The sequence below is a fragment of the Caretta caretta genome, chromosome 3 (assembly GCF_965140235.1).
Source record: "Caretta caretta isolate rCarCar2 chromosome 3, rCarCar1.hap1, whole genome shotgun sequence".
NCBI classification, from domain to species: Eukaryota; Metazoa; Chordata; order Testudines; family Cheloniidae; genus Caretta; species Caretta caretta.
The window spans coordinates 135,370,453-135,393,361 of NC_134208.1; the positions used below are offsets into that span (position 1 = coordinate 135,370,453).

At 40.2% G+C, this 22,909-nt stretch overlaps 1 protein-coding gene across 7 annotated transcripts in view; it reads left to right on the top strand.

The window, feature by feature from the left end:
- The window catches only part of GGPS1 (geranylgeranyl diphosphate synthase 1), a 64,256-nt gene that overhangs the window by 3,681 nt on the left and 37,666 nt on the right, over positions 1–22,909 (top strand). For 4 of the 7 annotated variants that reach the window (XM_048843824.2, XM_048843826.2, XM_048843828.2 and 1 more), the window contains one exon: positions 6,279–6,369. In XM_048843824.2, the coding sequence (XP_048699781.1) occupies positions 6,279–6,369 (91 nt within the window). Of the gene's footprint in view, positions 1–5,204; positions 5,521–6,278; positions 6,370–12,318; positions 12,375–22,909 lie in introns of those variants that run through there. The other 3 variants (XM_075126908.1, XM_048843829.2, XM_048843827.2) reach the window with 2 other exon arrangements.

A 22,909-nucleotide genomic window follows, 5' to 3' on the forward strand; every position in this document is an offset into this window, starting at 1 on the left:
TTGCTGATGCCACTTTCTTTGGAGGTCTCTTGTTCGATCACTGGCTTAGGTGGCATAATGACGTATATTTTAAGGTGTATCTACACTGGCGCGTTCAGGACAGTAAAGCTAAATTTATTGATTACAAGTCCAAAAAGGACCATTGTGACTGTGTAGTCTGATCTCATATATAACACAGGCCATAACTTCCTCAAAATAATTCCTAGAGCATATCTTTTAGAAAAAGGATTAATGATGGAGAATCCACCATGACCCTTGGTAAATTTGTCCCAGTGGCAAATTACACCTTCCTTCCAGTCTGAATTTGTCTTGCTTCAACTTCCAGTCATTAGATTGTGTTATACCTTTCTCAGCTAGATTGAAGAGCTCATTATTAAACATTTGTTCCCCACGATACTGTAGACTGTAAGCAGGTTACCTCTTAATTTTCTAAGCTAAATAGATTGAGCTCTTTGAGTCTATCAATATAGAGCAAGTTTTCTAGTCTTTTAATTGTTCTCATGGCTCTTCTCTGAAACCTCTCCAATTTATCAACATTCTTCGTGAAGTACAGACATCAGAACTGGACACTGTATTCCAGCAGCAGTTGCACTCGTGCCAAATACAGAGGTAAAATTATCTCTGCTCCTGCTCGAGATTCCTGTGTTTATAAATCCCAGAATTACATTAGCTCATTTAGGCACAGCATCACACTAGAAGCTCATGTTCCACTGGTTATCCACTGTGATAACCCCCAAATCTTTTTCAGAGTCACTGCTTCCTGGGAAAGACACCCCCATCGTATAGCATGGCCTACATTCTTTGTTAGATGTATATATTTACATTTAGTTGTATTAAACTGGGCACAAGTAAACAATGTGTTTTATCAAATGATCTCTAGATTGTTCTGAATCAAGGACCTGTCCTCTTCATTATTTACCACTCCCAATTTTTGTGTCATCAGGTTTCAGAGTAACGGCCGTGTTAGTGATTTTGTTTTCTTCCAGGTCATTTATAAAAATGTTAAGCTTAGGGCCAAGAACCAATCCCTGCTGGACACGACTGGAAATACAACTGATCGATGACTATTTCCTGTTTATAGTTACAGTTTGAGAGTTATCCATTAGCCAATTTTAATCCACTTCACATGTGCCGGTTTTATATCATTCTAGTCTTTGAAGTGTTTTGCGGTATCAAGTGAAATGCCTTAAAGTCAAAGTATACTGTGTCAACACCATTACCTTCTTCAACCAAACTTGTAATCTCATAAAAAAAAATCAAGTTAGTTAAACAGGGTCTATTTCCATAAACCCATGTTGTTTTGCATTAATTGCATTACCCTCCCTTTATTTATTAAACAAGTTCTGTATCAGCAACTCCCGTATTTTGCCTGGGATCAGTGTCGGACTGACAGGCCTATAATTCCCATGTCATCTCATTTACCCTTTTAAAAAAATTTGCACACATTTGCTTCTTTCCAGTCTTCTGGACCTTCCCCATTGCTCCAAGACTTTGGAAAATCAGCATTAAAAATCCAGTGAGCTCCCCAATTAACTTGAATCCCAGAGGTTTAAAAGAGCTATCTGGAGCTGCCAAGGTAAAAATATCTAACTTTAGTAGACATTCTCCAGAGAGATAATGAAATGGAAAGTGTTATCACCTTATGAGACTGTATCATCTGTTTTTCCCCCAAATACAGAACAGAAATATTTATTGAACACTTCTTGCCTTTTTCTGCATTTTTATTGATTCTACCTCTTTCATCTAGTAAAGAACAAAAAGAATGCTGGTAATGGTCCATAATATATTTACAAAACTCTTTTTTTTTTTTTCTTATTGTCTTTAACTCTGCTGGACGTAGATTTTTCTTTTTTCGTTGTGTCCCTTAGCTTCCTTTATCAGCTTGCTATAATTTCTAACTTCTGCCTTATATTCATTATTATCAACTTTCCCTTTTTTTCCCACTTGTTTTTATCTATATCTATATGCATGCTTCTACTTCCCCTATAAAGCAGATTAGTTTAGTTTTTTTAACTAGAACTGCTGCTTTCTTTGGTTGTGGCTTTTTGGGCATCTAGTAAGGTGTTCTTAAATAATTTCCAGTTATCATTCATTTTTTCTAATTAAATTCTTCCTCCCAGCTGATTTGGCTCAGAATTGTTTTCAGTTTTGTGAAATTGGACCTATTAAAGAACCATATATATATATATATATATATATATATATATATATATATATATATGATTTTTTTTTACTGGTCTGGACTTTATTCTGCTTGCGCATTTATGATCACTTGTACCTAAGCTACCATTAATTTTAGTGCTATAATCACTTCCTCTTCTGTTCAGTCAGGGTCTAATAAAGAATTCCCCTGTGTTGGCTTCAATACATCTTGAGTTAGGAAATTGTTCTCTGTAATGTTTAGAAATTCCAAGAATGTTTTAGTATGGGAAACATGAGACTCCTAGCATATGTCAGTCAAACTGATGTCCCCTGTAAGCATGCACCTTTTTTTCCTAAATATTATAAATAGGTTCATATCGGGGTGGTCATCCTATTCCGTAGTGTGATTTGGTGATGTGCACCAGATACCAACTAATACCCCCATCTGTTAGGGCATTGATCCGTACGCATTCAAGATTACTGTCTTCTGAGTTATCAGTGACTCAGAAATAGGGAATGCTATCTTGGACATAGTGCCACTCCCCCTCTCCTTTTGCCCACTCCATCCTTCTCAAATATGTTATAGCCATTTGTTTTAATATGCCAGTCATGCACATAATCCCAAAAGTTTTCAGTAATATCAACCAGATGAAATTTGTGCTCATAAATGAGCAATTCCAGACCCTTTTATTTGTTACCCCAGCTCCTAGCATGAGTGCAGAGGCAATTCAGGAATTTCTTCTGCGGCCTTTGGTTCCTTGATTGATGTTATTCACAGTGTCTTTTATATTTTTGTTTGTGTGCAGAGTGCTCATATCTTCCATCTTTTTATCCTTCTTTTTGCTATTAGTTTAACTTAAATTCACACCTTCCCTTAATTGAAAATGGCATGTTAAATCCCTGTGAATGCACTCATTCAGAAGTAAAGTGGCCTTAGTTTGCTCAAATTTAATTCACAGTGACCTGGAGATAACATGAAGCTGACTGAGACCGTGTTTTGTTTTTTCATTGGGAAACAGTCAAGGAGTATGTTAGTTGTTTAAGTCTTTTTTCCTAATTGGGGGGGTCTCAAGCTCCTTCATATTGTGGACCATATATGTTAATAGAGCAGGTTTCATCGATCACCTTCAATCCTTTTTCCAACTGCATAACTTCTTTATGATAACTTGATCAGTTGCTTGCTTTCTCATTTTTTCATGTATTTGTACTAAGGCATGTCTAATGCAATAGGCAGGGTGGGGAATTTGTTTTTAGTCTTTATCTCCCTCTCCAGTTTCTAGTGGTGTTCTTTCTCTTGTTCCGTGTACAAGTTTCTCTGCCACCTTGTGCAAGAGGACACGCTTCTGTTGCCTGTATGGGGGTGTGTGTGTGGTTTTTTTTTAAATCCCTTCCCCTGCACAGACTTTCTTGTCACTCTGTTCTTCATTCTACTGGATGTGTTGCCTTGCCACCTGACCCTCTTGCAATGGATCTACTGCCTGACTGCTTTGTTCTCCTCTTCATGGGACTCTTCTTGTGGCATTGACTAGCAGTTCCTGTTCTCTTTTTATAAGTAGTTAGGCGGTGGCTGTTTGGTTTTTTTTTTTTCCAGCTGCTTCTGTAGGATTCCCATCTCTTCTTGACAAAAATTAGTTCAATCTAAGGCTAGGCATTTGACCAAAAGTAATTGGTCAAATATTGTCAAATGTCAAACGGTCAGATGTTTTAAAGTGTTAACTATTAGAGCAGTACCAAAAGAATACTGTATGATTTTCAATAGGGTTAGCTTTAGACTCTTATGCTTAATTACAAAAAACAAGTTACTTGAAGGAGTTATTTTAACTCCGAAAAATGTGAAACTCAATAAAGTGAAGTTCTGAAGAATGGTGCTGTCAATAGATTAGGTCACCGCCTACATTGGGGCATTCTTGGTGGAATATATAACAATATTTGACCTTGATCAAATAATAGATAGATAATTAACATTATTTGACTGCTCAGTTGACCAGATTGTCAAGCGTAGTCTGGACACCCATAGAAGCATCTGGAAACAAGAAAGAGGCAATGGCATCTTCTCCATGGACCACACAGTGGCTTACAGATCAGTATGGGAAACTGTCTTAACTAGAGACCTCTTGTTGTGAAAGGGCAGGGGAATTACATTTGGGCATGTATGTAACAGTTTGAAGTCATTGCAATGTATGAGTAGGAATTTTCTGAATATCTCGTAACTGATAGAAAACTTCATAAGGTATCACAAAACAACTTCTTTATCCATGTTGGAGAGTTGGTAAACCTATATGCTCACCTTTTTGAAGAACTCTATATTGAAAAATAATTTTTTCTCTAGAAATCTCATTTTGCAATAACTGCCAAATACGCTTACTGTAGCGGAACTGTGCACAACCAACTCTGCATATTGTATAGCTCTGGGAAACATCTGGGGGGAAATCTTAAATTTCAAATTCGTATTATCTGAAATTAACAACTTTCAGAATCTTAGTTTTTGGCTCTGTGGTTTTACAAAAAGAGCATGTGATGAATAACCAATTGAATACAGTTTTTTGGCAATATGATAAACTCATAGCATCTCATAATGCAGTTCATAGAATTGTTTCTTACCTTTCCAGGATCTCCATTTCTCTTTTTTTCCTAGTCTCTAGTTCTTTATCCAATTACATCCTTATTTTGGGGTAAGATTGATATCCTTACTTTGCAAGTAGTCCCACTGAATTTAGTGCAACTAATGGTGGTGCAAGGTACTCTGTTTAGTGTGAGGAAGAGTACTGCAGTCTGGATTACCCATAAATTAACACTTAAGAAGGCCATCCTACCTTAAGTGTTAATTTATAATTTTTGTAATGCAAGTCTTTCTGTACATCTGGGGAAAACTGTTACCAAGAGCCATCTAGGAAAATGGTCTGGAAATAGTAAATTGAATACATTTACGTTTTAGCAAACATTTTGATTACTCTCCTTAATATGCCTATTTTCAAAATGAGTACATTACATTTATAAATCTAGCAGCAAGGCTTTTGGCTGGTAGCCTAGGACATTCTTCAGCTATTGTTAGGGCAAATAGATAATTACTATCTAGATAATAGATAACTCCGTACAAGATGCCTTCTAAACAGACAAGGGCTGCTGCTGAAGTAAAATGAAACTTCATACTACCACTGCAGCTCCAATCTTCAAATGACATTAAAAGCATTGAGTTTTGAGCTGCTGCATCTGCAGTGCAGCAAGAAAGGTTAGAGGTGAGAGGAAAGAAAATGGATTACAGAAAGAAATCTGAAAAAAGTCACAGAAATGGAGAGCCTGAGAGGAGAGAGCGGACATGAACTGAGAAATGAACATTTAGAAGATGAATAAGCTATACAGACAAATCCAGGATTGGCGGTAAGAGAACTTGAGACACAAATGGAATACATGGTAGAAAAAATAAGGATAAAGAGAACCAAACACTTAAACTGATCTAAAAGAATAGGACATAGCAGACATAATGGTATGGATTTTAAAACAAATATGAAAGAATGGGTAAACCAAAAATTTAGAGTATTTGTTTTAAAATGTGCCTTAAAAATTCAGGTTGTCTGTTTTATTTTTAATCAGGAAACTTTAGACTAAATTTGTATTGTTTATGTCCAGGAACAAATACATACATTTAGAATTTGAATTATTCTGACTCTAACTTTTAGAAAGATCTACATAATGGTGCTTGATAGTAGTGTGGGATTCTATTAGCTAATTTTTAAATACCCGTTTTCTCCAAAATAGCTAAAATATCTAAAGACCCAAACATCAAACCAGATTCTAAAATTGTTCATAATGAATTTCAATTTAAATGGTCTTTGCTTTCTCAAAAATCAAAACAAGTTCCCCTGTTTTTTAAAATGTGCTGGTTAAAGTATATAAAGCAACAGCAAGACGCCTTCATTTTGTAATGTAAACCCAATGATAGATAGAAAATGATAGGTTTCTTTCAAGCAACACTTTCAAGTGGCCTTTGTCCTAAATCTCTTAAGCTTGCTTATCTCTTCCCTTCTTTCTTAGAATTAGGGTCTGGCTTCTATTTTATTTTTATATATATATGTGTGTGTGTGTGTATGTATGTGTATAACCTTGATTGTAGTAGTAAAGTCTCCTTTCTTTGACAGAGTGAAACACTGCTTCTTGAAATGGAGGGAATGGAAGAAACATCTGAAAGAATTCTTTTAGAGCCATACAAGTATTTACTTCAACTGCCAGGCAAGTGTCCTTTTACCATTCTGTTCTGTTTTTCTACTTGTTTTCAGAGCTTGATCAAAATTGTCCTCTACTTATTCTTTTGAATTTGTCCAGTCTTGACTTGTATGGACTTTGATTCTGAGTAGTTTAATTCTTTTACTGAAAGGAGCAGAATTTTCTATTTAGAAGAAATCTAGCACTTCTGAGATTGTTCCTCTGGTCTGTCCAATTCAGAGAAACTGTTCTTCCCCTCCCCTCACCACTGCATTCTAAGGAGCCAATATACTGTCTAATGCAGTGGCTCTCAACCAGGAGTATATGTATCTCAGGAGTACGCAGAGGTGTTCCGGAGGTACATCAACTCATCTAGATATTTGCCTGGTTTTACATAGGGCTCTCAAGTGATTCAAAAAATTAATCGTGATTAATCACACCGTTAAACAATAATAGAATACCATTTATTTAAACATTTTTGGATGTTTTCTACACTTTCAAATATATTGATTTCAGTTATAACATAGAATACAAAGTATACAGTGCTCCCTTTCTATTTTTGATTACAAATATTTGCATGGTAAAAACAAAGGAAATCGTATTTTTCAGTTCACCTAATACAGGTAATGTAGTGCCATCTCTTTATCATGAAAGTTGAACTTACAAATGTAGAATTATGTACAAAAAAATAACTGCACTCAAAAACAAAACCATTTAAATCTTTAGAGCCACTCAGTCCTACTTCTCATTCAGCCAATCACTCAGACAAACAAGTTTTTTTTATTTTCAGGGTATAATGTTGCCCCCTTCTTGTTCACAGTGTCACGTGAAAGTGAAAGAAGGTGTTCCATGGCATTGGTGTAGTCGGCATCACAAGATATTTACATTCCAGATGCACTAAAGATTCATATGTCCTTTCATGATTCAGTAACCATTCAGGAGGACATGCGTCCATGCTGATGATAGGTTCTTCTCTATAACAATCCAAAGCAGTGCAGACTGACGCATGTTCATTTTCATCATCTGAACATTAGATGCCACCAGCAGAAAGTTGATTTTCTTTTCTGGTGTCTTGGGTTCTGTAGTTTCTGCATTGGAGTGTTGCTCTTCTAAGACGTGTGGAGCATGCTCCACACCTTGTCCCCCTCAGGTTTTGGAAAGTGCTTCAGATTCTTAAACCTGGGGTCGAGTGCTGTAGCTGTCTTTAGAAATCTCACATTGGTACCTTCTTTGCGTTTTGTCAAATACACAGTGAGAGTGTTCTTAAAATGAACAGCATGTGCTGAGTCATATTTCATGTTATATAGTCTCGGACGATATGACAGAATGCAGATAAAATAGAGCCAGAGACCTACAATTTTCCCCTAAGGAGTTCAGTCACAAATTTAACACATTATTTATTAAACAAGCATCATCAACATGGAAGCATGTGCTCTGGATGGTGGCTGAAGTATGAAGGAGCATATGAATGTTTAGCATATCTGGTACGTAAATACCTAGCAATGTCTGCTACAAAAGTCCCATGGGAACGCCTGTTCTCACTTTCAGGTGACATTGTGAACAAGAAGTGGACAGCATTATCACCTGTAAATGTAAACAAACTTGTTTGTCTGAGTGATTAGCGCCTACAAGTCCACTCAGTCCTACTTCTCATTCAGCCAAAGTTTTATATCGTTTTGTTTGAGTGCAGTTATGTAACAAAAAAATTCCTACATTTGTAAATTGAACTTTCACCATAAAGAGATTGCACTACAGTAGTTGTATGAGGTGAACTGAAAAATACCGTTATTTTTACAGTGCAAATATTTGTAATCAAATAATAAGTGAGCAGTGTACACTTCATATTCTGCGTTGTAATTGAAATCAATATATTTGAAAATGTAGAAACATCCAAAACATTTAATAAATTTCAATTGGTATTCTATTTAACAATGCAATTAAAACTGCTATTAATCGCAATTTTTAATAGTAACTTTTTTTCTTTTGGTTAATCGCGTGAGTTAACTGCAATTAATCGACAGCCTGAGTTTTACAACAGGCTACATAAGACACTAGCAAAGTCAGTACAAACTAAAATTTCTTGGAATTTGTTTATATATACTGAAATGTAAATTTTATTTGTATATGGTAAAAATGAGAGAGCAATATTTTTTTCAGTAATAGTGTGCTGTGACACGTTTTTGTATTTTCATGTCTGATTTTGTACGCAAATAAGTCTTAAGTGAGGTGAAACTTGGGGATATACAAGAGAAATCAGACTCCTGAAAGGAGTGCAATAGTCTGGAAAGGTTAAGAGCCACTGGTCCTATATATCTGCGGTTGGTGAAAGGGAAAGTGCTAAAGACTTGGTCCAGCTCTTGTGAAATGGACATGGTCAGCCCTGAGCCTACTATTGACCTGTGCCTTGGTGTATTTGGACCTTTTGATCTCTCTGTACTGTTGGTTTCTCAGTTATGCCCTTCTCAACATGCTGCTTAAACAGTTGGTAATACACCAGAATTTTCCTTTGGACCAATTTCTGCTGTTCTAGGTCACTTAATCTCCCCAGATGGTCAGCCAGGGGTTTTATATTGGTCTCAGGCCAGCTGGTAATATGCTCAGAGGAGGGCCTCCTCTGAGACATGGTAACACTTCAGGCAGAAGGAAGCTGATCATTAGGACAGTAACTCACAGATCAACAGCATAGCATATGTTGTGCCATGTGTACAGGTAAGTGGCTTCTGTAGCTTTCATCCCTGAGCAGTGAAGTGTAGAAAATAAATCTGAGAAGCCACCGAAGCAGTGACTAGTCCCATACAGGAAGGAAATAGTAAAACTGTTAGCGCATTACAGCAGTGACTTCCATCCAATTTGTACTGTGAACTCTTGAAGACTAAAAGTAAGTCTAATGAAGATGATGCGAATGCCTATGCACACTTGGGAGAAATTTTAGATGTGGTCAGGTGGCATTAATAGGCATACTCTGGGTACAGATGGTCCTTTAGAATGCCAAATATCTGACGTAGGCAGGGTCTTGTAGTGAAACTTTCCTTTGGTTATGGTGAACTTTAATTGTTAAACCCTACGAGTGCAGCAGTTATAATCTGTGTGCCACATATAATTCCAGTGTGACTATCAACTATTTCTGGTTGAAGTGGGGAAGGAGAAGAGAAATTTCCAGTAACGCTCCTTGCTCCAGCCTAAGGGGAAATCCCTGACTTCTAATGATACGGCATCTCCCATTAGGAAGTAAATCAGAATGAATTTATGGTATTTCAAAGCGTGCTTCTCCCCTCCCCCCCCTCCCCATGGCTGCCAGTAGTTCCTGCAAATGAACCACCCACTATTTGCCCCCTCTCCCAGGTAAAAGGAAATGTAGCTTCCTTCCCACCCTTAATAGTTATTTTCCTTATAACCAGAAGGTCATTTAATGTATTACATGTTAAAATACTGAAGATGAACTAACTTTTTGCTAATGCATACACTGTTTGTAGTAGTTGGAGCTTAGTTTATCAGAAACTCAGTAATGGGAGTTCAGCATCCTAAAGAGAAATCAGAAATGGACAGCAAAAATGGCTCTAGAAAAGTTCTTTTAAAAACTAACTTGTAAATGTAGCTCAGTTTTTTTCTTTTTAAATAGTTTTAAAACATACAGTAGAACCTCAGTTACAAACACCAGAGTTACAAACTGTAACTGGTCAACCATGCACCTCATTTGGAACTGGAAGTATGCAGTCAGGCAGCAGTAGAGACAAAAAAGCAAATACAGTGGTGTACTGTGTTAAACTTAAATTTACTGTTTTAAAAACAAAACTTTTTAAACTTGACAAGGTAAGAGAACTTTCTGTGCTTGTTTCATTTAAATTAAGATGGTTAAAGCAGCATTTTCCTTAGTAAAGTTTCAAAGCTGTATTAAGTCAATGTTCAGTTGTAAACTTTTGAAAGAACCATAATTTTTTGTTCAGAGTTATGAACATTTGCAGAGTTATCAATGGCTTCCATTTCCAAGGTGTTCATAACGCTGAGGTTCTACTGTGATGTCTTTTCACCCTGTACATTTTTGGCTATGAAACTGACCATTTTGCTGATCTCCTTTATTATAATACTTTCGAGATTGACAGAACGCTGTTCCAAAAGAAAACTCTAAGGGGTCATCTAGAGTGTAAACAGATATAACATCTTTTTTTATCCTGCTCTGTGTGGAGGGGCATATGGTCTTGGCTATGACTGAGGTCTGTAGGGGACATTACTAGTAATTCCTTTTTAAAGTTTAAGCGTATTCTGTACTTTAGAAAGATGAGGGATTGACCCATCTCGGACTGCAGTCCTCTATCTATGGAAGAGATGACTGGTTTTGTCAGTGACATGAGCAGAGTGTAGTAGAACCTGAAAGATACAGACTGACTAGTCAACCAGACACCCATGGGGAACCAGAAGTAAGCAGTAAGAGACAAAAAACAGAAGTAAGAAGTAAGAGATAAAAAACAAACCAGCAAATGCAATACAGGCACAATGCAGTACAGTATCTTAAAGGTAGGCACATCTGGGCTGTGTCCCCACCCCATACTCGCCACAGCGTGGGGCAGCCACTTACAGGTAAGAGGTGGTGAACGCTGTTTTCCCCTCTTCCCCCACTGGCTGGAAGGGGGACAAGCTTGCAAGCTCAGAGCTCAAGAAAGAAACTTCCCAAGTTGCTACTGAAACCTGGCCTGGAATGTAAGCTACTGAAGCCCGAACTCCTGCTTGCACGCTATGCTCTAGAGGAGCGGCTCAGTTTTAAAGGGCCACAGCCTGCACTGTGCGCCCACTGATGCTGCAGTGCCCCAGGGTGCCTCATCACCCGTGTAGCACAGGGGGCTAGAACCAGCTGCCATTGCCCACTCCCACTTGCCAGGCAGAGCTGTGAGCCCTTGCTCCAAGCAGTCTGCCCTGAGGAGCATCCCATAGTGTCTTGTTCAGGGTTATGAACAACCTCCATTCCCGAGGTGTCCGTAACTCTGAGGTTCTATTGTAGCATGGAAGAAGCAGGCAGAGTGTCACAGCTCTGTTTGTGCATCTGCTTTGCTGCCTCCTTTCTTTTGTGTTACCATACACTTTAATAATTTCCTGGAAAGAAGGATGCATGGTGAGGTAGAAAACCTTTTTCAGATGACAGTTATTTAGGTTAGTCAAGTCCAGAGAACACTTCAGAGGGACCCTAACTAAGCTAACTGAATGGGCAACTTAGCAGCAGATGAAGTTCGATGTTGATAAATGCAAAGTAATGCAAACTTAGGAGTGTGTGGAATATTACTCACATACCTTAGAGAGTTCTAAACAGTATCCAGTCGGGAAAGAAACTTGACATCATTATGGACAGCTCAATAAAGATTTCTGATCAATGTGCAGCTGCAATCAAAAAGGCAATTTCAAGATGTGTAAGGAATGGGATGAAAAACAATTCTGAAAATATAATAGCACTATAAATCAGTAGTTGATGCCCTTATCTAGAATACTTTGGCAGTGCTGGTCACTGCATCTTAAAGGAGGGAGATCAAAGAAAGTTTAATGAGAATGATTAGGGGTATGGAAAACTTCTCACTTAAAGACTGAAAAATCAGGGATTATGTACCTTAGACTAGAATTGATATAACCAATCTAGAGAAGGTAGATCAGGAGAACAGAAGGTCCTGGTCTCCTAAAACAAATGGGCATTCAATGAAATTGAAATGTGACAAATTCTATAATAAGGAAATGCTTTCTCACTTGGTATGTAATTACTGTGAAACTCATAGCGACAGGATGTCACTGAGGACAAGAAGGTTTCATATTAGTTTTGGACAATTATATAGGTAACCAGAATATCCAGAGATCTTTAGTTTCTCTCCTTTTAGAGTTCTGGAAGAGAGAACCTCATGGCTCAGGGTTTGTCTCTAAATACCCTAGAGACTAGGTTGAGATCTTCATGAGGTGCAGCTGGTCCCACTTTTATCTGGTTTCTTGCATCTTTCTCTGAAGCATCTGGACCTGGCCACTGCAGAATACAGGATTAAGTGGACTGCAGGTCTGATCAAGTATGTTTCTTTTTTATTTATTTATATGTATATATGATTCCATTTCTACTCTGTAGAACACACTGATATAACAATAGTCTGGGAGCATAGTATAGTAAAACCTCATTCCATAGGCAAGGGATTTGTCATTTGACCTGTAAAAATCTACAGAATCATCATTTCCATGGTGTCCTCCTTTGTGACATGGAGGGGGAAGAGTTCCCCCTACTCCTCCCAGCTTCGCATCCTCTGGCTGGTGAAAATTTTGATAAGTGTTGTCGGAAATGGGTTCAGAGGAGTCTCATTCAAAAGCACTTTCTCCCATAAACACCATGGTACCAAATATGACAAGCCTAGAACAATTGTATAGATATTTGAGAAACTTTAAAAATCAACTTTTTTTCTTTTTTTTAGTTATGCTTTAACACAGCAGTGCATTGGTCACATAAACCCATTGATTTTGGCTAATCCTAGGGAAGGCAGACATGGAGGATTGAAAACATTATTAATCGAAGTAGTCATCGGTGTCATTTCCATCAGGGGCACCGCTGCTAAAACATCATACTGATCTTTGTCTGCACTGCAAAGTTCTGTACAAAGTAAGTAGCTGGCCAAACATACGCAGGCTAGTGAGCATCTGGTGTTTGCATAAGAGCATTTGATTAGCTGAAGGATTTATTTGTGAGCTCATGGTATTTCATACATAAATGGTCTGATCAGTCCATTGTCCAAGACTCACGTATGCCTGAGGAAGGAGGATAATTTTGCATGCACTCAATCACCCAGTGTCATTCTGTTACTTGATAACTTGCCCAGATGATAAGTATAAATGCCCCCCTTGTTGGTAGCAGTTTTTCTGAGTGACCAGAGCAATCAATGAGGTGAGGAGTTGTGGTTGGCAGGATGCATGTATGGGTATATGTGTAATCTACCATTACAAGTGGCTGTTGGTTTAACAAGAGTGACTGCTTCATGCTGTTTCTCACCTGTTACACATGTTGAAAGTGTGCTTAATGGCTGCCTTCAAGAAGCAGGTATTCTTGAAACTCATGCCATGAGACCTAGTATAAGGCAAGTCTCGCTCACAGCTAGCACTTTCCTGACCTCTTTGACTTTTTCCTGGATGCTCAGTGTACTTCCTCTCCAACCTTCCAAATTCAGTTTGGGGGTGTGCTTGTTATAGCATATGATGTGCCACCGAGCATTGTTTTTTAACCAGATCCTTTGGAGTGGTATTCTTTAAAGATTCAGCTATTAGTCAGTGTTCTATCTTCCCAGTGATGCTTAAAAATAGGGAATTTTAAATTATTTTAGCATTGTATTTATGAAATATGTTTATGTAACTCTGCATACTTTTTGTGGATGGATTCTACTAATTTCTGGCTGAATGTTGACATTTTAACCAGTGCCTCATTACAGCTCTTGGCATAGTATACTAAGATGATGATCAGTATACTGAATTGCTTCTTTTTTTACTGATAGAAAATAAACTTAAAGCACTTTTTCCATTATAGTAATCTTTTAAAAAAAAAAAAACAAAAAAAAAACCTGGCATCGTGTTCTGAGGATTAACTGATAACACAATACTGTCAGTTGAGGGCCACAGTTTAACTGTATGTTTGTGCCTCCATTAAAGTATAATTTAAAAAACATTCATAAACATTTTCTCATCTATGTCTATGGAATTGTTCTAGGTTTGTCATGTTTGGTACCATTGTGTTTGTGGGAGAAAGGGCTTTCAAATGAAACTGCAGTTAGTCCATTTCCAATGACATTGTATTATCAAAATTTCCAGCTGAAGGACCTGGAGTGGGGAGCTGCGGTAGACATGGGTCTCATTCTTCCCCCTTCCTGCCAGCCCACAGGGGATGACATCATTTGAAATTATGATTGTTAGGTTTTTTTTGTTTTTTTGTTTTTGTTAAACAAATCAAATGACATCTTTTACCTTTCTATCATTAACATATCCACAGAATTACACATGCTTTCAGCAGGGGCAACTCTAGTATAACTAGTTTGAGGAGCAGGGGGGTGACAAACCATTATTGGGGGAGCAAAGACTTTATTACACACACTTTATAGAATGGGGATAAATGTCTGACAATGTATTTACCTTCTTAAGTTTAATGAGCCTGTGGTGAGCAGCAGCAAATCTGTCGACAGCTCTCTTCAGTTCAAGAGACTTCAACTTTGTTTTTTAGTAGCCAGGTCTCTTAGCCGGTCACTTGTCATGCAGTTTCTCAGGTAATCTTTCACGTGTGGAAGGCATGAGAATATTCTTTCACAGGCAGCACTTGACAGAGGAGTAATCCCACCAGTCACACATAACTTGTGTAGTTTGTGGAAGGCAAGTTTGTATTTATTCCAAAAATTAATAGCTGCAACAAACGGTCAGTCTCGTAAGTCTTCCCTTCTCTACATAGCATTCAGTTAGTTTTGGCAAGAGTCTTGCCTCTGTCTCCACACTGTTTATATTGCATCCGAAGTGTTCTTGAAATGGCTTCAATTTTAGAAAGTCATAGTTTTCATACTTTGGATTAAGGCACCTAACACCAACAAGAACAGATTTATTTTCAGAAAATCTTTTTTTTTTAAGTTCTTCAATTATTTGATCAAGCATTGTCAAAAAGGTGTGTGACCTTGAAACCTTCTTTATCTAGAAGGGATTATTCTTCACTTGATACTTCAGACAAAATGTATTCCTGAGGGTTTAGGCAACTTTCATACACAGCTCTGTACTCCCCAAACTTCAGGCAGCTTGAAAGCATTTTCTTAAGCGATTTGTAATGACTTGATTCCATATTTCATCAGATGCCTCTTCCAGATCACTCATGTTCAGAAATTCACTGATATGAATGTTCACAGATAAGCATACCTGAGACAAGTCACACTTAGCTGCTTGCAGGTAGTCAGGTAACTTTAAGAAGTTCAGTTTTCCAAAGGAGGACAATAAAGTCAGTCTGAACTAACACCTTGTGCATTCACTGCCCTGTCACCTCTTGATACAGCTGGTGACACAAGAATGGATTAAACTGTCTTTTTCACAGCATTACAAGCAGAAACTTGTCATGCCCACTGAGTGCCTCAACTTCAATTCTGAAACTTTGGGTTGTGCTTTCTTTTTGAAAGGCTGTGAATTTAGTGAGTATATCTGATCCAGGATAGGGGAATCCAGTGTTTTGTTTTCTTTGCATACATCAGCAATAATTATATTGAGCCTCTTGTTGAAACAGTGAATGTGTAATGTTTGCCATACTACTTCCCGTAGGAACTTGCACACTAAAAATTTCCACTCATACCATTGGCACCATCGTAAGTCTGAGAAATGCAGTTCTGTATATCTGTACCACACTGACAATGTGTTCTTCCCATATTTAAAGATTTTGCATCAGATGACTTGGCAGGATGGAAACCAAAAAATCTGTCATACAGTGCTATGCAGATAGTATCTCAACGCAACTGCTTTGCTAACATTCTTAATTTTGTCAACCAATATAGAGAAAATATTAGCCTCTTTCACTTCTTGGCTTATGCATTCAAATATAATGTCAGAAATGTTGAATTATTTCATATTGTATTGATGAATGGGTGTATTTTGCATCGCATGGTTCACTTTTTGTTTTCTTTAACACATCATTGTATTTGGCTGTTAGCGTTGGGAGCTGGAGGAAGTTGCCCTTGTCGTTGCTGCTTTCTCTTTTTCAGCAATTCCCCAGACTGCAGTTAGTTGCAGGACATCTGCCACAACTTTAATATACATGCAGTTCTCTTGCAGTAAAGCAAACGCGGGTCAGTAATTTGTGACTGAACTGAAAGACCATCTTTTGACTGAATGAAGTCTACCTATACCACTTGACAGCTCTTGTGATTCCATTTTCATGTTAGAGTCCTGTATCCTTTTTCCAGAGCTTTTTTTTTTCAGTTGCTGAAGCCATTACAAATAAACACAGATTTTTCTACCACAGTGGAAGTTGGAAAAAAATCTGCATGGGAAGCAGGAAGCTGCATTTGGTACTTTGCGACATTCAATCCGTGAACATGAACCAAGCTGCTCTTTTGAAACTGCTTACACTCGTTCTTGTATTTTATTTGAGGATAAGATCTTAAGTGTGTTTGCTTTGGGCCATCAGATACAACTTGCACAATATCACTTGGTCCTGGTGGAATCTTATTCCCTGGGATTTACCTTGTTATCAGCTGGGTTCCATTTCAGCTTCTGTTCACCATGTTACCCAATCGTTTCCTTCCACATTATCTTCGTCTGGTGGTGAATCTGATGCTGAACGTTCTACTTCCGATTCTTTTAAGGTACAACCTATGTCTCCCCTATTGCGGTAAGTCAACCTATGCTATGTGGATAACATAGCTGGAGTTGACGTACCTTAGGTCGAGTTACTGCGGGGTCTACACTATGCAGGGTCGATGGGAGAAAATCTCCTGTCGATTTACCTTACTCTTCTCGTTGGGGTTAGAGTACAGGGGTCAACTGAAAAGCAATCTGCTGTCGATTTGGCGGGTCTTCACTAGACCCGCTAAATCCACCAGTGGATTGATTTCAGAGAGTTGATCCCAGCTGTAGTAGAGACATAGCCTAAGGTACAGAGTTCAGAGGTTATGTTGATAGTGCTCTCTGCTGGTTTTTCCAAAGTTAGGCCTATTTCTGAAGTTCAAGGTGAGTCTAGGCAAATTTTAGAGTAGCTGCTTTTCTTTGAATTTTGTTTTCAGAAAAGTTCTGAAATTGTCAGTGACCACGTGCTTTTTTTTTCCCTTCAGTTGTGTACAGAAACGAGGGTCTCACAGGTGGGTCCCAGGCCCCTCTTGTTGGAAGCTACTGTTTTGGGCTAGTTTGGGGGGTGGGAGGGTGTAACTGCACCTGCCCCCCTGCGTGTGGACTGCCCCGGGCCTGGCCCAGTACCTAAGGGATCTGGCCAGGCTGAGAGCAGCTTGTCTCCCAGCTAACTCCTCTGACTTCTGTTTGCTGGGGTGGGGAGAGGAAGACAAGGTATCTGTCTGTGAATTGCAGTGTCATAGCCTTCAGAGATATTCCCCAGCCAAGCAGGGACAAAGGAATGGTCATCCGTTTAAATCTCACTTCAGATGGTGTGTCCTGTAGGCTGTGCATTTCAGCAGCAGTCTTCTGTTCTGAAATAAGAAAGTACCTGTTTGTATTTCGCTAATCACTTCCACAGTTACGCCTCATATACCACAGCAGCAGAAGCGGTTTGTTCCCTTACTATTCTGTTTCTTCAGGCAGAAGGGGTAAAAAATATTTTTGGGTGAGAGGGAGGTGCCAGCTACCCCTTGGCATCATCACTGGCTTCCAGACTACAAAGTAAATGTAACATACTGAAGAAGTGCTCTTGACAACTTTTTAGTCCTACTAACCTTTGATATTGTACTTTTTTTTTTGTGAAGGATTTTGAGAGTATCAGATTTGCTTGTATGGGGATCTACTTATGGTGGGGCTAGTAGCACTACCTAAAGTTGCCCAACCCTTCCCATTATAAGACTGTTCTCAGTTGCTTATTTTTTTGTCCAAACTTAAGCCATTTGGGATGAAACTGTGTACTTCAGGCTTAAGTTTTTTGAAAATTTCAGCCAAAAACAACTCACCTGTTTGTGAAAAAGGCTAAGGAAAAATATGCTTTTCTACCATTTCAAAAAATTCTGATTTACTTTTTTTGATAAGCTCTAAAGTCCACATGCTTTGGAGCAGGGACTTAAAATTTGGCTGGTGGATGGCTTTTGTGTCAGGGATGTGCCTCTTAGTGATCCTCTGACAATCCACCCAAACTTGACCAAGTTAGAAGCCTTTGGGAAAACCTGTTTAAACATGCTCATAGAAGCCTTAAGATTTTTAGCTGCTAAAATCGCCAAAGATTCTGTGCACACTGAACACGCTGCTTCTCCTACATGTGATTGCCTGACTTAGTGAACAGGATGATACTGAACACCACAGTGGACATGTATCTTCTTGTTTTCATTGTTTGATATGTGACTCTAGGTCTCTTATTTTCAGCACGTTATTCAAACCCTTCTTCCAGTACAGAATTACGTCATTGTGGGCTCTTCCATGGTGCTCATCAGTGTAAGAGCTGAGTGCTTCACAAACATTGATCAATTTATTTTCCCTGTGAGATCGGGATGGGGAAAGGGAGTAATAGTATCCCCATTTTACAAATGGGGAGTTAAACTTAAGCTTTCTGTGCTTCAACAGTATCCACTAAACTTGGGTGACCTGTTTGAGACACAGACCTGAGGTTTTTGGAGTACGTAGTATTATATGGCATTTTGTGTTCAAAGCACAGCTCCATTGACTTCTTTTGCAGCTGTGAGTGCCAAAACTCCTGCGAGTAAGACTCTATAAAGTATCAATTTGGATACAGAATTAGTGACCACCTGTGAAAAGTGACATGATGTGCTTGTCACTCTGGACGGACTTCCTTTTCCCATTGCTGCTGGAGGAAGAGGCTGCTTGCTGTTGCTGCTGGGAGGGCAGGAGGAGGTATGTTGGACCCCTCTGTCCACTCCCACATTGAGTCTGCTCACCACCTGCCTGTCTTCACTTGCCCTGGGGCTGCAGTTACCTACCTACCTACCTACCAGGCAAGCTCACGTGGGTGCAGATGTGCTCCTCCTCAGATTTCCCTCGCTTTGTTGGGCTAATGGGCTCTCTTCTCCCCCTGCCTGTTCACAAGTCCAGTCCCCCCATCCCCACCCCGTGGTTCACTGCTCCTGATCTCCCCCACCACATCACAGTCCCCCTTGTTGTTCCCTCTCCCACATTTCATTGTCTGAGCTATTCCCTTGCTCTTTGTTGCCTACTGCCTCAGCTGGCCTCGCTCTCCCCATGTGTGTTCCCTGCCCTTGTGTTATCTCGCCATTTATTGCACCCCCCCAACTTACTTATACACCCCTTACAGTGCACCTCAAAGAGCTAGATTTTTTTGCTCCCCAATGCTGACTGTAAATCCCCATTCTCCCTTTCATGTGTTTGATTACTACTTCTAGTTTTCATTAGTTCTCTCCTCCCTGCATGTGCAGTCCCATTGAGAGGAGTGGGTAAGATCCGTTTTCCTCACCCCTTTTTTTTAATATTTCCTTCTCTTTCTCTCTCTCTTCCCCCTTCCGTGGCTGTTCTTACCACCGTTGCTTGGTGGACCCCAGCAATGGGTGAAGCTTCTGCTCTGGCACCTTTGTCTATCTGGTGGGAGAGACTGAGGGAAGGGGGGGAAATCCCTGGCCACCTCTGTCAACCTACCTTGGCTTTCTTCTCTAGCTCTAGGGCCCATGGCTAGGGCCCTATCAATTTCATGGCCGTGAAACGCGTCATGGACCTTGAAATTGGATCTCCCCCTGGTGCTAGGAGAGCCCCAGCAAAGGTGGTTCCTAGCTCCATCTGGGCTGGGGAGGGACAGGAATTGTCCATCCCCCTGTACAGCCACAGGTATTTGTGGGGGGGAGGGGAGACCAGACCCTCTTCTGGGTGCCTCCCCTTGCTGCAGCCCCAGAGGTTCCTGCAGCTGTTGGAGGCGCCAGGAAGTGGGTCTGATCTTCCCTGTGCTGCTGGGAGTGCCCAAGCAGAGGGCTCCTAGCTGCTTAATCCAGGCAGAGCTGGAGCAGGACAGGACTTCCTCTTTCTCTGCAGGACTGCTCTTGGGTATCTCTCCTGGCTGCAGATAGCTCCACACCCCCTCATCCCCATTCACCTCCTGTCCCGCTCCCTTTGCAGCTGCCTGGGGAGGGGACATTGTACACAAAAAGGTTTTTAAAAAAAATCTTCTTTTAAGAAAACGATAGAGCTCGGAGACCCATCATTTAGCTAGAATGGAACTTGTGCATGCATTTGCAAGTGCTAATATATGGTTGGAAAAACTTGATCACCCAAAGCTGCATGAGTTAATACAACAGAATGTACAAAATGTTGGTCACTTACCAAGTGCGAATAAGCTATGACAGAACTACCTTCCAAAGGCTTTTGCTACACATTTTGAGGAGATTAAGTCAAATTAACTCATGGGAGTCTTTTGCAATTATTTCAGATGAGCAAGACAACTACGTACTACATGTTCTGTTTGGCCTTGTCAGAAATAAAAATCAAAGATGTATAGACAAGAAAGCTAACAGTGCTCACCAACCGCATTTATTTGCGGGCTTTTAACTACACTACAGTTTCTCAAGCGATAATTAACAGTTTCAAAATACAGTGCAAACTTTGTCTCAAGCTGCATTGTCACTTATGAAAGCAGATACTTTGCCAATCTTTCAAATTGGTTCTCTGAGGTCTAATGCTAAATGCTGTCCATATTACATGTAATGCACGTATAATTTATCTTGTCAGTGAGCTGTGCAGATGCAAGTTTGGTAAAGGTAATAAACTGGTCAGCTATATTAAAAAGATATTTAAACACTACCCTAACCTCAAACTTCAATACAGGCAGCACATTGCAAACATGACTGAAGTTGGGGAACAAAAAATTGCACTTCCCCCAGAGCCAGTAATTACTTGTTGGGATTCACAGTTTTGGCCTGTACAATACCATGCAGCTCACCTGAAGTACTAGTCTGAGCTCCTCTCAGAAGAGCAGACACTGAAAACACAGGTTTTAACAAAACTGTCAACCGTTCTAAATGATGCTCAGCTGAAAGGATGTTCAGTTTGTTGCCAAGAATGCCACAGGACTCATGGACTTAATCATTTGGTTTGAATCTCGACATGTCACAATTTACCAAGCATACAACAAAGTAATGGATGTACATGCTGTTCTGGGCTGAAGCACAGTCAAATGAAAACCGCTCTGACAATGCTGAGTTAAATGGCAGTGCTCAGCAGGTGTATTCTTGCATGGCAAAGAAGCTCAAACAATACTACTACTACAGGGAAGAGTCAAGCAATGTAGCAAAAATGGCTCGGAAGTTTCACAACCTGCAGTAAGGTTCCTAAAAGCAGTATGTATTTTTGACCCTGCACAAATGCATCTGTTGATGGTGTATTTAACCTCACTTAATGCAATTCTTGGCTTTGATAAGAATTGTAGGCTGGAGATGCCTACTTAGTCTGCTTCTTTTGCAATATTTTTGTAATTTACCTGTACTGCAGTTTTGGAACTCCGCAGAATCCCCCATCTTGCAAGGCTAGCTAAGGGCTGGCTGACAATTCCAACAAACTGTGGATGCAGAGAGAGCAGTGTCTAAACGCGAGCAGGTGTTTTCAGTACAGAGACAGGGAATGAAGAAAGACAGTTGCTGGATGCTCTATGCTGACATTAAATCAAAGACATTTGAAACCAGAACTGTTTTTCACATGTTTTTGTTAACTTAAGGCTGTGACTCTCAAGTTTGAGGCTACCAATTGAGCTCTCTACCCTACAAAGCAGTCTCCAGTTGCTGTATCTACCAATCAGGGAGTTGAGCCCTGAGCGTAGTTTGTTGCTGTAAAGTGTCAATAAATTCTGTCGAGTTCACATGACTTTTCTTTATTTTACCAAAATAAGCTGCTAATTGCATCTGGAAGGGGGATACACTGTGTACAGTGACCCCTCCCCATGTGTCTGCAGTGTCTTGCTTCTTCCAAGCCAGCCAGGACTAACAGCAAGGAGCCCCTGGCTGGGGCATTTCCAACAACACAGAAGAGATTACACCCACCTCCAGGAACCTCCTGCGACTGCAGGAAGCTCTGCAGTTGCTGCCTTTCAGAGCCCAGAAGTGAGGGTGGCAATCCTATGGTGTGTGCGCGCGCGCTCTCTCGCACACCCACCCTGCAACAGGTTTGTGACCCCCGCCACCCACTCCCCCTGCACTCTGTATTTGGGTCAGGACCCCCTCACCCCCCTTACAACACTGAAATTTCAGATTTAAAATCTGAAAACATGAAATTTTACCAATTTTCAAATCCTAAGACTGAAATTAACCATAATGGTCCATAAATTTGGTAGGGCCATACCCATGGCTATCAATAACAGTTCTGCCAGCACCATCAGCACTTCCTGTAGCAGAAGGCACAGGCAGGGACTCCCCTGCCAAACCATCACCACTGGCAGAGTCCCCTCTAATCAGCAAGGAGGGCCAGGCAAGAACAAGCTCTACCCAGAAATCTGCAATGGCTGCTGCTACCACATATCCCACCCACCTCAACCCCATTGTCCCTTTTACCGGCTGTGGGAGCATCTGCCGTTCAACCCCAGGCATGTACCTAGGTGACTACTGTCCCATTGCCATCCATTGTTCCTCCATTCACCGCTACCACCACTATGGCCCCCACCACCACCTCCATCCCGGGCAGTCCACAAAGTTGTGGAGAGAGGCATTTTGGGTGGGGGCCTCTTTGTTCCTTTCAAGTCCTTAGAGGATCTGGCTGTAAGGGTGGCCCTCAGCTCTGTCCTGTCTTTCCTCCTCAGTGCTACCTTTTTAGCTTTCTCTTGCATCCCTGGGAAAACACCTCTCCCAGGACTCCCCTCCCCCCGGGTTGCAAGGATCCCATCCTCTGTTGCGTGCCTTTGTTCTACTGGCGAGTAATCCTCCCAGGTGCTACTGGTAGAGAGTGGCAGGGGGAATCT